Source organism: Phalacrocorax aristotelis, chromosome 9, assembly GCF_949628215.1.
Source record: "Phalacrocorax aristotelis chromosome 9, bGulAri2.1, whole genome shotgun sequence".
Taxonomy (NCBI): domain Eukaryota; kingdom Metazoa; phylum Chordata; class Aves; order Suliformes; family Phalacrocoracidae; genus Phalacrocorax; species Phalacrocorax aristotelis.
The window spans coordinates 542612-558642 of record NC_134284.1 but is presented as its reverse complement, the minus strand read 5'-3'; the positions used below and the strand labels follow the sequence as shown (position 1 = coordinate 558642).

General features: G+C 43.7%; 1 protein-coding gene across 4 annotated transcripts in view; it reads right to left on the bottom strand.

Moving 5' to 3' along the window:
• Positions 1 to 16031, bottom strand: part of ACTN1 (actinin alpha 1) — a 91189-nt gene that overhangs the window by 22223 nt on the left and 52935 nt on the right. For all 4 annotated transcript variants that reach the window (XM_075103122.1, XM_075103118.1, XM_075103119.1 and 1 more), the window contains 5 exons: positions 12144 to 12230; positions 11713 to 11800; positions 10694 to 10772; positions 4388 to 4469; positions 2688 to 2773 (listed from right to left, as the gene is read on the bottom strand). In XM_075103122.1, coding sequence (XP_074959223.1) covers positions 2688 to 2773; positions 4388 to 4469; positions 10694 to 10772; positions 11713 to 11800; positions 12144 to 12230 — 422 coding nt within the window. The remainder of the gene's footprint in view (positions 1 to 2687; positions 2774 to 4387; positions 4470 to 10693; positions 10773 to 11712; positions 11801 to 12143; positions 12231 to 16031) is intronic.

Here is a 16031-nt window from a genome sequence, read left to right as displayed (position 1 = left end):
TCTACAAAGCGGAGAAGTCATGACTACACAAAATATGTCAAATGGGCAAGTCTACTACACTGCTGCGGGACATATTCCCAGTTCCTTGTAAACAAGACAGTATCACATAATTTATATGGAACAGGGTAGAGAACAAAAAGCTTGAACTAAAGAGCTGCTCCCTGGAACCTACTGCCTACATTTGCCCTCTGAAAGGCAGCATCAGCATGGTGTATCTGCATCAATGCTGCGACCATCAGCACTGCTTTGTACAAAAGAGATGGACTCTTCCTGGAGTCAATTTAGCCCTCAAGCTGGGCAACACATGGACTGTCTCTCAAAGAGAAAAGACCTAGTGAGAGAAAGAAGTTGTGGCTGGGGGAAACAGGGAGATTTTACATCTGCTCATAACATGAAGAATGCAGTCTTGAATTTCGGATCTTATTGTTCCAAAGCCAATCTGAAATTAACCGTGATCTTGCAGAAAGGCTGCAGCCCAGCCAGGCTATGACATGGGAGGAAAGGATGGACCTTTTTCTCCTAGTCAAAGGATTGCAGGGAAATTGCTGTTTTGGAGGAAGTTTGCTCAAAAGCAAACTCTGACTATTTGGTTCCTCTGAGGACAAATGTCCCAATGCCAGGCAAAGAGACTTAGAAGTAAAGAGGAAGAAAGACTGAAGTTATGGAAATGGGCAGAGGAAAGAGAAATAAAAGATACAGGTGGTTTGGGAAACAGGAGAATGACAAGGGTGAAGCAAGGAATGAAGAAATATGTGAGTCTGGGAAAGCTCAAGGCCTGGTAGGAATTGGCTTTGTGGCTGGAGCACAAAAGTGCTACGTAACCAGCTCACAGATGATTCAGCGTAGGACAAGACTACTGACCTAGCTGGGGCTGAGTGTGGAAGGCAGGATGGCAGCTCAAGGGGGACAGGCTGCAATTTCCTGGAGTAGGCTGATTTGATTGTGGTACTTCTGGAGCTGGCCAGGATGATGCCCACTTGTCACTGAAAGGTACTGACTCTGTCAGAGCAGACATTCATCTTTCGATGCCAGCTTTACCAAGTACTTTCTCCACCACTGGGGTGTGGAACTGGAGGGAAGAAGCAGCTCAAGTCTTTCTGAAAGGACATTTTCATCACTTCTTCAGCAAGACTACAGATGGCACATCCAAGCACACTGCTGGATGCTTTGGGTATCCCTGCAAATGCCCTGGGGTGGACAGGGTGGGGTCTGGCACATTCCTCGCTGGAGAGGAGCAGAGGCCAGGGCAGGGAGTGGGGAAGGGGTTGTTAGCGGTAAAGTCTCACCTTCTGCGCCCCTGAGAAGGCGTGGTAGTAACATGAGACATAGGTCATTATGGCCTTCTCATCCGGCCTTAGCGTGCCTATAATATCTGTGCAGAGAAGGAAAAGAGGTTGAAAGGATAAAGTAAGAAGCAGCACATAGAATAAAACAAAACAGTCATGGGTGGCGTGAGAGAGGGGGAGAAAACTTCCCATCATGCATTGCAGGACAGGCCAAACATTTCCATGCGGAGAGCTGGGAATTCAGATCAGAAGGTGGCTAGCAGCGTTGGCTTGTGGCTCAAAGCGGCACCCCTCCTACCCACCCCCAAAATTCAGGGGTATCCAGGGCTGAGGATCTGGGCTATGCACCTTCACAGCTGCAGTCCAGGGGCCTGGCCCAAGGATGCAAATAGGCTGTTTGGAGGTTTGAACGCTGGCGCTCAAGGCATTACTGTACGCTGAGGAGCTAGAGATCAGATCCTTCCTACGCAGTGCGCTTCTTACACAGTATCTCCTCTGCTGCAACGTGCACTGCCTGTTCCTACGGCACTGAAGTACACACAGCTGCTTGGTTTTGGTGAGAGATGTTTACAAAGTCTCACCTACAAAATGTTTTCCTTAAGTGACTCTATTACCAACAGGAAAATGGCTAAGCCAGACACAGCAAAGACTCAACTGCCCCATTTCTAGCGTGGTGGGTCAGAAAACAGGGGGTAAAAGAAACAAATGAACAGGCATCTCAGTCTTGATAATCAGTGCTCTGTTCGCAAAATCACCATGGACATACTCATTAGATATGCTTTGTAAGCCCCAGGTGAACTGGGACTGAATTTGTGGCACAACTTGAGAAAGCAGCAGGTTCAGACCTTGTAGCAAGGGTGTGGGAACCTGCAGCATACGTAAGGTAAAAGATAAAGCTTTGGGTATTCATTGAACCTTTCATAAAACCGCTAAGTCAACTCTGTTCTTCCATCTTTGAAAGAGCATTGTTTCCAGGGGTCAGGCTGCAGTGTCCTGCTGAACAGAGCATCTACGTGGTGGTCTCCACCTTTGTGAGACCAAGCATCCTAGCTCAGATTTCCCAGGAACAGGGGGTGCAGGTCCTCAGCCATCAGGGCAGCAGTTCGGAAGGCAAATGGAGAAGGCAGACCTCCCCACTCCCTTGGATTTGTGTGCATGCCAAGGTGCTAGCATACAAGGTGCCACTGGAAGTACCACTGACTAGAGGGAAATGGGTCTCCTGGCTCCCTTGCCCCATGTATTATGTCTGGGCCACCACTTTGAACCAACAGCCAACTCTACCAAGAACATAATAATAAAGATGCCCGTAGCTAGAGAGGAGAGAGAGAAAGAAAAAAAGGTTTGGACATTAGCAGCAGCACCAGGTGTGCTCTGTGGAGGGTGCTTGGGATCCTGCGATACCTTCTGGGCTCCTGAGAAGGCGTGGTAGAAGCTAGAAACATAGGTCATGATGGCTTTCTCGTCAGGACGGGCAGTTCCAACAATGTCTGTCAAAAAAAACCTCACGTTAAGAGCATAATCAACTGATGGGAGGAAAGCAGAGGAGAGGGAGAACCACAACTGTCCAGGAGGCATGCTGGGTTATGTGCTTGTCATAGCAACTCCACAGGCCTTCCCAGCATTCCCCAGAAGATGTGTCTGTCTCAGAAACCAGGATCACCCTCCTGGTTCCCCTCCCTCATGATAAAATTGCTTCCAGGATCTGGCCAGGCTAATGCAGCCGTATGTTAGCATGTCTCGTGTCACAGCACTTTCCTGTCTTGAGAACATTACTGTCAATGGTGGGTTGAATCAATCCAAACTGGCAGCAGGTTGACATAGCTTTTATAGATGTATTATACTGCAATTCCTCCATGCAGTTCTTCAGGAAAGATCCTCTCTCTCTTCCTTTCCATGCCTCCATCCCCCATTTCAACACAATGATGGCTTGAATTTCAGAAGACCCTTTCATTAGTTTCAGTGGAAACTCAACACCTCCACAGATCAGAATTAATGGTGTGGAGGAATGCACATTAGCTCCACTCCATGAGGGAGGAGAGTGATCAGGAAAGAGCAATGGAAGCTCCTGCAAGGGACCCTCCTCACCACTGCTAGCTTTGCTGAGATCTGAAGCTAGCTTTTGGAGGTGGCTTTATTTCCTACAGAATGGCAGGAAGCACTTGAATCTAGTCCAGAAACCTCATGATTTTCTGTGACCTCAGCATGATGAATGTAGGGAAAGACAGACTCATCCCTGGGGATGGGAAATACTACCTAAGAATATGAACATCCTAGTTACCCAAATACAGGTTCATTGAGTTCAGCTGTCCTATTCCCACCTTATCCCCCTTGTTCCTCTCACTCCCTTATTTAACAAAAGCCTTTAACTGCTTCTCCTGTCCAAACCAAGCCTGAAATACAGCTTCTACCATTGAAACCAGCTGGCTTCAGGCAAACAGCCAACAACCAGTGAACTACTCCAGAGTTACAGACTTCAAAGTCTGTTGCCAATCTGGTCCTGACAAAGCTCTGAAAAGTAATCCTTGCTGTCCCAGGGACCTCAGGGAAGCAGTCACCGTCAGTAGCAAAAGTGCCTCTGAACAACATGGATCTCTGGCTTGGTTTCCAGACCCAGTCAGTAAGGGGTCTTCATGCCCAACACTTCCGAGTAGTCAAGAAGAAGGAGTTTATAATACTAATATCATGCTCCCAAAAGGAAGATTGCCAGCTAACTCAGAAAGAGCCCAGGAAAAAAAAAAACATTCTGGAGCAAAAGGAATGCAGTCCTACACCGTACATTAACTCACTATTAAGCCCGATTCTTGAAAGGGAACACTTCAGTCATCAGTGGACATAGCCATGCGTTACTCATCTTGGCCTAATGTGTCAACCCCAGGTTAAGATCTCCACACCAGACTCAGAAGACTGAGGGGCACAGAAGGAAGAGGTAAGCAGAATATGTGATTCATTATTCCATTGTAAATTTTTCCCTATACATCTAGTATGTGGTGATGGAGGGAGCATTCAGAGGTTACTTAATTCTTGCACAATACAAGTCCACCTAGAAGAAGTGGGAAATTTCTTGAGAAAATACAAGTTAAAAGCCCTGGGTTCTACTTTACCTTCTGCATCCAGCATCTTGGGAATATCCAGATATTTCTCAGCCACATCAAAAGCTGTGTTTAGATTAGTGAGAGGATCATCCTGCAAAAGAAATGGAGCCAGAGCATCAGCATCAACTTGTAACAAGGTAGACAGCATTTCTCTCAAACCCAAGCTATTGTGCTTGGTTTGGTTCAGGTAACGGTGCTGTCCAGCAAAAATTACATGTGAATCCTCATATAGCAGGATGAAATAATTAGCTTCCTTTTGAAAGCAGAGCCTGGAGACTCTTACTGTGATAATTAACATATAATCTATGCACTTGCAACAAGAAGGAATAATACATTTTGTCTTGAACCTATTTTAAAGTAAAATTAGCTTCACATCATACTGATAGTAAACAGCCGTATCTCACATTTACTTCTTATGCTTATATTAGGTTTGCAACTTCCATTTTAAAAAACTGCAGAGCAGTGTTTCTGTTAGAACATCTAAGCAATACTAAAATAGTATCAACACCTGCAATGGGCACTGTCCTTAGCTAGTGTACAGTTTGTTGAACACCAGTTGAGTGGGAGGACGATAAACGTTTTAACAAATCTCTACAAAATAAATATATATAAAAGTATCCATTTTGTCTGAGTATTGCTTTTCCTCCTAGGCGCTGCACAGGACTTGTAATTCCCTTAGTACGTTTCTATTTCTCCTATATATAACCTTCTGCTGTGGCAGGATGCACTTCAGATACAGACATCAATACACAGTAAGCAAATCCTAAACAAAGTTAAATGTGACTTATCACGTCGTAAGTCATATCACAAAGGTAACTAGATTTTAAAAAGCTACACAAGAGAACGTGAAACACAGATGTCACTGGAAATGAGAGACCTCTGCAATTTTTTTCCAGCATTCAAATACATGGTCAGCAACAAGACACCTACCAATTTGTATGAGACCCTCATACAAGACTGATTCCTATATTCCTGTATATCCATGATAATTTGTTATTCTGAAGGATCAATCCACTTCATGGATGACAAATGACATTTCCACTATCAGTTTCTACTGTTGAGACAAGTGGCTTCTGCTGGAGGAAGGGTTGTGCATAAACCGCTAGCGTTTAGTCACTGTCTTTGCTAAGTGTCTTTCAGGAGAGAGGAAGGATGGGGCAGTACTCTCAATTGTCATTTGTGCTGCTCACACTGAGACCCACCTTAAAAATTAGGAAGTGAGTATAATTTCACCTTCTTTCTTGAGTGGCATCCATGTTCTGTTTCTTTTTTATTTGAGATCATGTGCCTTTGCTTATTGCATTGACTTGGAAGATTAAGCTGTGCCTGAACTTGAATCAACAGGCAGTTGCTTTTGAACCCACTCAGCATGTAAGATGAAGCTAAGCAGGCTTGGGCAGACAGGGTATGAGCATGCAGAAAAGTTCCTTTATGGCACTGGTATTATGTAGCCCTTGGGTTACAGCCTTCGTGAAATTAGGAAACTGAGCTATTCTGAAAAGCTGTTTCCTGCAGCATTTCCCTGGGAATAAATGCATGTGTTAGGTTGGCCTCCCACATCAGCATTTTATTCCTTTGGGCGAATGTCTCCAGTAGACAGCAACATTTCACCTACCAAAGTAAATCACACACAGAGGCCATCAAAACAGACACAACCAGCGATCCATGTTTAGTCGACTGGGACAAGTCAATATTAAGGAGGGAAATGTTGCACGGGCGCACTGTAATGAAACCATCAGCTTTCACACATGTAACAGGCCCCATCTCAGTGTCAAATAGTACTTTATCCCTATATAATACACTTTCAGTGGTGACTAGAACAGATATATTTATATCCACCTCTTTAGAGTTTAGCAGTGGTGCAGGCAGATTTTTACTATCCTCCAGCCACAAGGAACCACCCTATGTCATGGAATTAGAGGCTGGTACCCTTTCAACTTCAGCCTACTTGCCTCCTGTGCCTGCTGTGGAGAAACCTCTGTGAACCCAAAATGTAACCAAAAGACTTATTTGAGGAGGTGAGACTAGCTGGTATATAACATAACTTGTTCGCTATGTATAGACAGGGCCTTAGCTCCATTTAGGAAAGAAAAGTAACAGCCTTTCTTTCACTCAAGTGCAGAGGCATCCAGAAATGCCAAATGGTAGCTCCCTTACCAGTTTTTCCCTAGTCCATGTGCCCTTTTCTACTTCTGTAGAAAAGTCACAACTGTGTACCAGATTTCAACCTATGCTGACCATGACCACCATGGCATGGCTAATGCCCTGACAGAGTGTTTAGTATTAACACAGACCCTTCCTTAGCACAGACCCATCAAATGAGCTGCCTGATAATCTGTCAGCCTCTCCTGGAGGAAAGGGAGGAGGCAAACCCACTGCAGATAGCTTTCCTATCAGTTTGCAAGCAACACCACCAGCAGCAATGTTGCCAAAGGTTAAAAAGAAATTTTAAGCTAGAAGTTGGGAGAGGTTTCCTGATAGGAAAACTTACTGGGCTTGGGCACTCCCAAAGGAAGGGCTGGAAATCTTAACATGCTGGAAACTGGAGACTCACCTAGTTGAAGCCAGCAGATTTCTACTTCATATGTAAGAAAGATGTGTGATTGCATAGTCTCTTGAGGAATGAAGCTAAAGATAGTGCTACTGAGAGCAAGCTACCTAAGTCCAAGACTAGCTCGGAGATGAGCAGAGAGCTAAACCAGAGCAAGACCCTGTTACCTGTGGAAAAGCTTCACCCCTCACGGGCAGTGGAGCTGCTCATCACAAAGGTGATGCTTCTTTATGCAAGAGACAGGGTTTCCCTGGGGGCTTGTCCAAGACTACAACATGGTCTCAAGCCCTAGGAAATTCCTCCAAATTCCACTGCTTTCAATTCCACACCATCATACACCAGCTAATCATTATTTCAAATCACCTGTTTCAGTTGACTGCCATGAACTGAATAAAGTAGTGAAGACTGGCCTGGCAGCTCCCAGCCTCGCAGTGCAGCACTGCAGCACCACGGCTGCTTGCACACTTTAGGAACCCAAAGGCAGCAAAGCAGACAAAAGCCAAGTCACCTGTCCCGATTCCTTCCACAGCTGAAACACACACCCAGAAGAGCACCGACACAGATGAGGTTCTGCAGAGGTGCCTTGGTTCCCACTCTGCTCACGTGAACATAGAAATAGCAAAGACATGAAGAGGAGCAGTAACTTGCCAGGGTGTAGCTGGGCCAACCACGAAGGAGAGCTATAATTTTACCGTGGAGGAATTACATTATTTTAATGGTGGCAGACAGCAAACCTGCCCTAAACAGATGCCCACCTGGCACGTTCTCTGCTTTTGCTGACTAAAGACTACTGCAGCTCCTCCTCTTTCACCACAACCGTAACTCACACGGGGAGTCTTCTCTCTTCCTACAGCTATTTCCAAGGTTGCCATGACAATTATTGCAGTGTGACATTAAAAAAAAATCTTCTGTTAACCAGCAATCAGGAAAGGAGATGGAGGGGGAGGAAAAGGGAGAGAGAGCAATCACTTGCTGTATCTATCAGAGTTGAAGGCACTAGGAAAGAAATCCAGTTGGTACAACTCATGTTTTCAGGAATATCTGTAATAAATGCACCCAACATGGCAATATACAGACCACGTTTCTATATAGATTGTGGTATATGAAGGGGTGTCTGAGCCATCAGTCAACCACTGTACTTGATAAAAAGACCTTAGATGTGGCTCACAGTTGAGCTACAGTTGGGGGTAAATGGTGGAAGGGAAACCCCATCTTCTGCATATTCCTCACCATGACCTGAATCTCGAGATCTTATCTACAGTGAGGGGAACAATAGTAGACAGACCTCACTGATAGAAACCATCTAATCCAATAAATAGCTGTGGTGTCAGGGAATCACTGACACCAAACTGGGTGGACTTGCACCTTTTATTTTGGGGCCTAGCAACTTCAGCTAGGCAGTGCATGTAGGCAGAAAAGAATTGTGGTTGCTCCACTAATATAGCTAGATGACAAAAAATAGCTAGTACAAAACTGTGCTGACAAAAGAAGTTGCTAACTTTTGGAAAGAAGACATGCAGCTGTACTAGCTACCTTTTGCTAGTATACACTGCCAATACACGGTCTGTAGCATAGACACAGCCTCTGTGAAGGATCAGAAAACACTAAAATTGCACAAGAATGCTGCCCAAACAGAAGGTACGAAGCAGACCTCTTAGCAGCTTGGACCGATGTTCACCTCTCTATCTCATATGTGTGTGTGTGTATACACAGAAACACACACAATAGCGCCAAAGACACACACAAATGAGATGCCATTAATCATTCCCTAGAGTTGGAAAAGACCTGGAGGCGGACCTCTAATCTACTGTCCACTGTGACGGCTGCGTCTCAGTAGCCTTTCTCAGTCTTTCTCTGCAAGTCCCCTGCAGAGCCAGCAATCACTCAAAAGATTGGGATTGGCTGGTTTTCTGCTTGTTTTTGAGGGAAGGGGGAGAAGGGAAGTAGGCTCCAAGGAAAAGGCCAAAAATCAGTTGAACTGAGCCAAAGGAAGGAGAAAGAAGCAATAAAGGAGGAAACAAGTGACAGAAGTAGCCCAGGCAAATACCGTGTTTAGGAAGGTGCCATGTTTATACATTCTACAAATGAGTTTCAAAGGTCTAGCATAAAAAAGGCAACTTCCTTTCAGCACACCAACTGCCAGAGCTAAAGGCTAGTCTCTGAGCTAAGTTCTTCTCAGCTATTTGCTCAAGATTTCAGCTGTGGTAGAGTCCTCAAACAACCATTTAATCTCATGCCTTTAGAGTAATTGAGGCAGAACAACAATAAAAAAGATACAGAGAGTAAGAAGACTGCAAGCGGGCAGAGGGAACCTGATGAAGGATGGGATCAAAGGCAAGTAGAGAACAAAAGATGCTGGTTCCCTTTAACCTTACTCCAAGGAGGACAAATCCCTTCCCATCTACATTGATTTTGGCTAGGACAATCACCCTCTCTTTCATCTTAAAAAGCCTGCAGGCAATACGACCAAATAACTTACTTTCCCTCACACTAGTTTGAGTTGTGTTTGGCTTAGGGTTTTGTTGATAATGGAGAGCTTACCCAGCTGGGTTCGTCAGATGCGTGTTGCTTATTAGCTGCTTTTGTTTACCCAAGGTCAGGCACTGAAAATGTAGGTCTGATAATTCCCTTTTTTATTGCTGCTGTTTATGTAAACAGGTGCAGTCTCTCCCCACTGTTTATTCATCATGTGCTGACTCCAGATGCTAAAACTGATCAGATAATAAAATTGACTGCTCTGCAAGACAGTAAAGATCTAAAAGGTTACCAAAAAGCAGATCAGGCACTGTACTACCTCAAGGATGCAGCTAATTTGATTAACTCATTTACATATTGTCTATTGGCACAGTGATCCAAGAGCCCAGGATTATTAATGATGGGCTTCTATATTTTCTTCCCTAGCTAATGTCAAGCATGTACGCACTTTATAACACCCAGTCCATGAGATCAGATGATCAAACTCTTTGGGTATTAGCCCTAGTAATGACACATGAATTATGTTCTTGGTGGAGTTTAACTCCACATGTGCACAGATGTAGTGAAACTGGATCTCAGCAGACTACAAAAATGCCAGTAGAATGAGAACCCAGTTTAGTCTTCCATTGCCCTGCTGGGTCAAGACACTGCTGACAGCACAAACCACTGATCGCTTATTCTCATCATCCACTTAGCAATCTTGTCTCTGAGTCACACAGGAAGCAAACTTTGGAGCAGTGGTGATTTTTAAAGTAAAATTGAGTGTTATGGCAGGCAAATGGTTTTCTGGCATCTGATATGTACAACCTAGGAGAAGCACAGTACTGCAGATCGCTCAGTGCTGAGCTGGGAGCATGTGACAAGTGTCCAGCGAGGGCACACGGACCCCTCAGTGAGCTTTTGCACTTGAACCCCAGGTAACTGGTTTCTATCCAACTCTCCACAGAAACGTTAAGTCTGATTTGACTCGCTAGTCTGTGACACTAGCACAGAACTAGTCTCACATTTGGTATTAATGAATTTGCCAGCTTTTGCTCATCAGCTGGAACTGGGGCACATGTGTCTCATATGAGGCATTCTGAAAGCAGGGAAAGCCAAGCAGGAAGCTCATTAACTTCATGCTTCACTAAGAAGCCTGAATGTACTGATTCATCTCTCCTTCCTTCCCACCGATTCCGCAACTGCCAGCTTGTGCTGAAGTTCTCCAATTATGTTTATCAAGCTAATTCTTCTCCCTCTTTACTTTCAAGAAGCCAAGCATCTGGTCTGACAGATAAATCGAGTTGTACCTTTCGTAGCTTCCCGTAGTCGATGAGCTCTGGACGGTGTCTATGAATTAAAGCGCAGAAACCAAGGCCGTCCTTCCAACTACAAGAGAGACAGAAGAGAGCACTATCAACAGTGCTCAGCCAGGGAGAGACACAGTGACAGGCATGGGCATGAGGAAGGCACCAAGACAGCAGGATGACTAATTCTGGTTTATTTTATAGCTAACGGTGCTTCTGTAAGTGCTGGGAAGGAGGCATGTCTTGTACCTGCATGAGACTGCAACAAAGATTCCTTTCAATCCCTATTAAAATCCACTGTGATTAGGACTTGTCATTTGCATTGCCACCTCCTTTTTGCTGAACTCTGTGCATGTCCTGTGGAGCATGCAAGGACAGGTGTAGAGCTCAGGATTGAAAAAAGGTGTAGATGCAAGCCCTAAAGGAGGAACAAGTGCATATCTGAGGGAAAAGGCAGATGCCCATAGCTAGCTCCACTACTGTACTGGTTAGTGTGGATGGCACTTAAGCTCTCAAAAGAGTGCTTTACATTTATATGGTTCATACAGCTCTACAAGACGTGCCAGAAAAAGCACCATTAAGCAGAATCTTCAATGAAACATCTGCCAATCTGGAAATATTAAGAGTGGAGCAAGAAAACCTCTCATCCCTTCCCAACTCTGCCATACTACAAAGTTTCTGGTGCAGCTCTTCTTTCATGACTCCTGAACTGTTCCAAGTTTTCACAAAGCAAAAGCTGACTTGCTTAGCCCGTGGCACACATGGTGATCTCAGAGGATTTAATGCTCTGAAGAACTTTACAAAGCAGCAATTGTAACCAGAATGAGGAATTGGGATGTCCGTACTTGGATCCTCTTACAACCTCTGCCCTTAACTTCCTTGGTGTCTCTCTGGACTACGCTGTTACTGTGTAACATGCATCTGCATTGCCTTGGGAGGTCTGTCAGGAGCATTGCTGAATACACCAAGAGACATACGAAACTAACGCAGATGGTAGAACTATGTTCTTGCCTGTAACTCACCTGATATGGAAGTTCTGGATGTTTACATTTTTGTAAGGGGCTGTCTTCCTCTGACACCATAACAAAAGTCCTTCTTTAGCAGATGTCTCTAGAGAAAGAAAGCAAGCACACCAATTAACTAATTTTCTTAGAAAGCAGGAGTCTCTGGAACATATGCTAGAAAAACATGACCAACTCCTTTGGTCATAAGCCATTCTTTTGAGCTGCTCTTGAAATATCTTACAAGAAGAGGATGTGAAAAACTCTTCTCAGTACACCTGAACCTGGCCAGAAATGCCAGTGAGATGACAGGGCAGCCTGAGAAGCGTAGCTCCCAAGGATCTTCCAGTAACTCACCTAAAAAGCATATTCTGGGCCTTCTAAGTGGCAAAGCCATTTAGTTACCCCAGTTGTTCATTGTTGAACAGTGGCTGGAAAGAAGGAAGATTTACCTTCAACTGAGATATCCTGAATGGCAAAACGAAGGATGATGGTCCAGATCATTCCAAGAGTCATTTTAACATTGCCATCCACGATTTCTATGGAAAGAAAAACGTAGAAAGAAATAGAAGTTGGCAAATGCAAATCCTAGTAAAACAGGAGCATTCAGGAGCATTCCCTTTTCCAGTACTCCAGATGGGAGGAGAACCAAAATTCCAGATGAAAACTGTTCTTCCCTGCCTCCCCAGATGCTCTGCTGGTACAGCACGGTCTTGCCCAGTAGTACCCAGTAATTAGACTGGTTGTCTTGCAGTATAATACTGAGCATAAAACAGACACTAATGATCCAAAAGATCAGGAATAAAGGCCAATTTAGATCAGTGTAATTCCCAATAGGAGCCTAAACCCACTTTATTCAGGTTTTATTCCTATCACTTAGAAACCATATAAGCCAAACTGGAAAGAAGAAAAGCCTTCCTCTCTTACTCTGATATGTCTACTCTAAGTCACCTATATAACTGCCCCAGTATAATTATACCGGAAGAACCCGTGAGCTCTGACAGCTAGTTTTGTCATGTGAACAAGATACTACCAAGAAACACCAACATTTTAATTTCAAACAAGCCTAAATGCTTGTTATTTCAAACAAGCCTAAATACACCAGACTGCATGTACAGGACTTCTTTCAGTCACAAAATTTCCAAAAAACACAACAATGCATTCCTCAAAGTACATGCATCCTACTTGAAGAGGAAGCAAAGACTCATGCTAACCAGCCTGAGCAGACCACAACATAAACAAAGATGTTAAGCAGATTGTGCTTTATTGCTCATTGGACTCCACAATATAAATCAACAAGGGTCAACAACTTGGAGGTTTTAGGAAGTGACTGCTTGTGTGTGTGAGGTATGATCTATTTAGGATGGGGATCAGGGTTCTTGGGGGAGGTGTGGGGGAGATGCTGGCCCAGAAAGGGGCTTCCACCATGTATAGATTAGCACCAAACACCCAAACGGTGAGCAGCTGGGTCTCAAGTGCTGATCCTCAGCATCTACAAAAATTCTGTACAGACTATATATACAAATTATAAAATTTACAGCCTTCACTTTCTTGGATAGTGAAACTAGCCAAGTTGCCTTCTCCTACTCATTCTCTGGCAGGTTCCTGCATGGCAGAAGGATCTTTCACAAACAAGTGACAAATTACAAGACTATTTTCAGTAAGAAAAGGGTTAGAATTAACCTACTGTTTGGAGGTAGAATAACTAAAGTCCTAACAAGGCTGCCAGAAACCATCTACTACTGTAGGCACCCCGTGTCACTGCTTCCATAAAGCTGTCCAGCAGGAACACATCATGCTCTGGGGCAAGTAGAAATTTGCAGTGTAGGCAACTGCCACCTGTCTGCATCCTGTCACAAAAGCAACAATATTTTAAATCTTCCTTTTAAGCCGTTAAAAAAAAAAGTTTTTACTCTTATGAAAAATTTTCAAAATGTGAACCTCAGTGTATTCAACAGACAAGAAGCACCCACCCCAAACACATTGCTTCAGAAACCGTGTCCATCTGGTCCAAATTCCTGAAAGCTTGTGATTTAATAATACATGTGGTGCAGCTTCCAGTGTAAATTAGAAGGATAATCTCTGCTGTGCTTTGATATACATCTGCATTAGGGATTGACTGATTTAGAAGATAGAAAACAAGACACGCCACCTTGTTCTACTGCAGTAAACCTGTGTCCGCTCCTTTCTGCACTTAAGAGTACACACAGGTATCCTGGTGGGGCATCAGTTTGCCCAGAATTAAACAGCTAACAACAGCTTTTCACTGCAGTACAAAAGAACTGCAGTTATTGTTGATGGCATGAAAAAAAACTATGTTTGCCTGTTGACAATTCTCCCACAAATTAATTTTTTACGGGTATTTTTGGGTCAGCAGCTTGCCTGCTAGGCTGGTGTAAGAAAATGTAATGTGATGGCAAGTATATTCAGTTCTGCACTTTCTGCATTCTCCACCCCTCCTATAAAGCACCTCAATCAACTTAAAAGAAAATCCTTACTGTTGCTACAAATACCTGAGATACTACAGCTAAAATATAAAATCGTTTTGTTCATGCAATAGATATTTGTGGGGATTTTCAAAAAGCAAAAAACCCCAATGCTTGTAAAAACCACAGCAGTTGGCAGGAAGACCCAAGGGTATATTTAAGGTCTGAAAATAAATTGAGCTCTTTATTTTAATGGACTAGATTAAAATCTGATGGCAATACTTTAACATTGAAAATGCTTTATGAACAGTAATAAATCAATCACTGAGCCGAAACAGGCAATTAATAGTACTGCTCCATGGATTTTAATTGGAAATAAAGGTCAAGATACTTTCATAAAACCAGATGGCGCTAAGTTGCTAATGTAGCATTAGAACTCAACACTGCTCTGGTCACGTTCTCACATTCCAGTTTTATAAAGTTAGTTGGTGGAGTTAAGGTGGAAAACATCTCTTCTCCCCCAGCCCTCTTCTTTGCATTACTCATTTAAAAAGGAAGATGTGTTCTCCCTGCTCCCATGTCCGATTCTTCCTTAGCAGTGCACCAAAGCAAATATGCTCTGGATGAAGGCCAGAACATTTCTACCACTTCATCTCTACCTATCATTTTACTTTTTCTTGACACAGAGAAAACCCACCACCTACCAAGCAGATGCGGATGTCAGTGAGATTAGTGAGTGATCTATCCGAGGATTCAGATTTAACCAACCATACCATCCCCAGTCCTTCTCTTTTTTTCTTCTCCTTTTAAATAGAGTTGATAAAATTGTTCTTGTTTGCTAAAAGCAGGCATGCATTTTTCACTTCTAGAGCTAAAAAACTTCCCCTGGCAACATGGTTACAAAGTCAGCCAGCCTGACCAGAAAGGGGCTATATAATCTTTGGTCCTCACTCACTCGGTTTTCCACCCCTGTATTTCGCAATGCCAACCTCCTTTTCCTTTAGGAACCCTTCAGCACCCGTCAGCTGCTGCCAGTCTCTTTCTAATATAGTGGAATATGGCCAAGAAACAAAAGTGAAAAACATGGTTGCAAAATAGGTTTGCATGAAGCCTTCTGCTTCCTGGTGATGAAGAGAAAGAAACTCCACAAGAATTGTTAAAAAGTTGAATGTAACACTACAAAACTAGAACAATCTAATGCTTAGTTAAAGATACTGTGTTTGTTCCCTGCTGCTACAAGTAAGGCTTAGTAGTGTGGCAGCAGTTCACATATTAAAAGGCTAATAATCAGACAGTATTTTCTGCGTGACTGTGCTTTCCAGGTGCTCTTCCTAGGCAGAACCTCTGCAAGCATTGTCTGCACTTCCTCCACCACCAGCAGCTGTTGTCTGAACAGCAGCAGCAAGTACATGCTATTAATGTGATTTACATTCAACTTGGGGGTGGATGAGTTGCTGGCTAAAGCTGATGAGGCACCTGCATCCACTGGAAGGAAATTTTTTGCACCAGTGAATATGCTTTCACCCAGCTCCTATTATTGCACCAAATACCACAAATAAAATATGCAGAAATTAGAGCACCCTCCCCCATTTGCTGACAGCCTATTAAGGGCCTGACAAATATTCAGTCCTTAGGAGCAAGACTGGCTGGCTACACAGATGTGGCTTTTAAAATGCCACCACCTTTTTTAAATGCATGAACTCATTTTGAAAAATGCAAAAATGATTACGCTTAATTTTCTACCCTGGCCTGGGTAGTTAGAAGCAGAATCAATGCTACAGAAACCGTTATCTCCCTTAGCTACTTCTCAGTTGCCCATGAGAGCACAGCCTCTGGTGACCCGATGGAGGAGGAGTTGCAAGGGATGAACAACTGGCAGGATAGTGTTATGATCTGGGAATTGGAGACATAGAG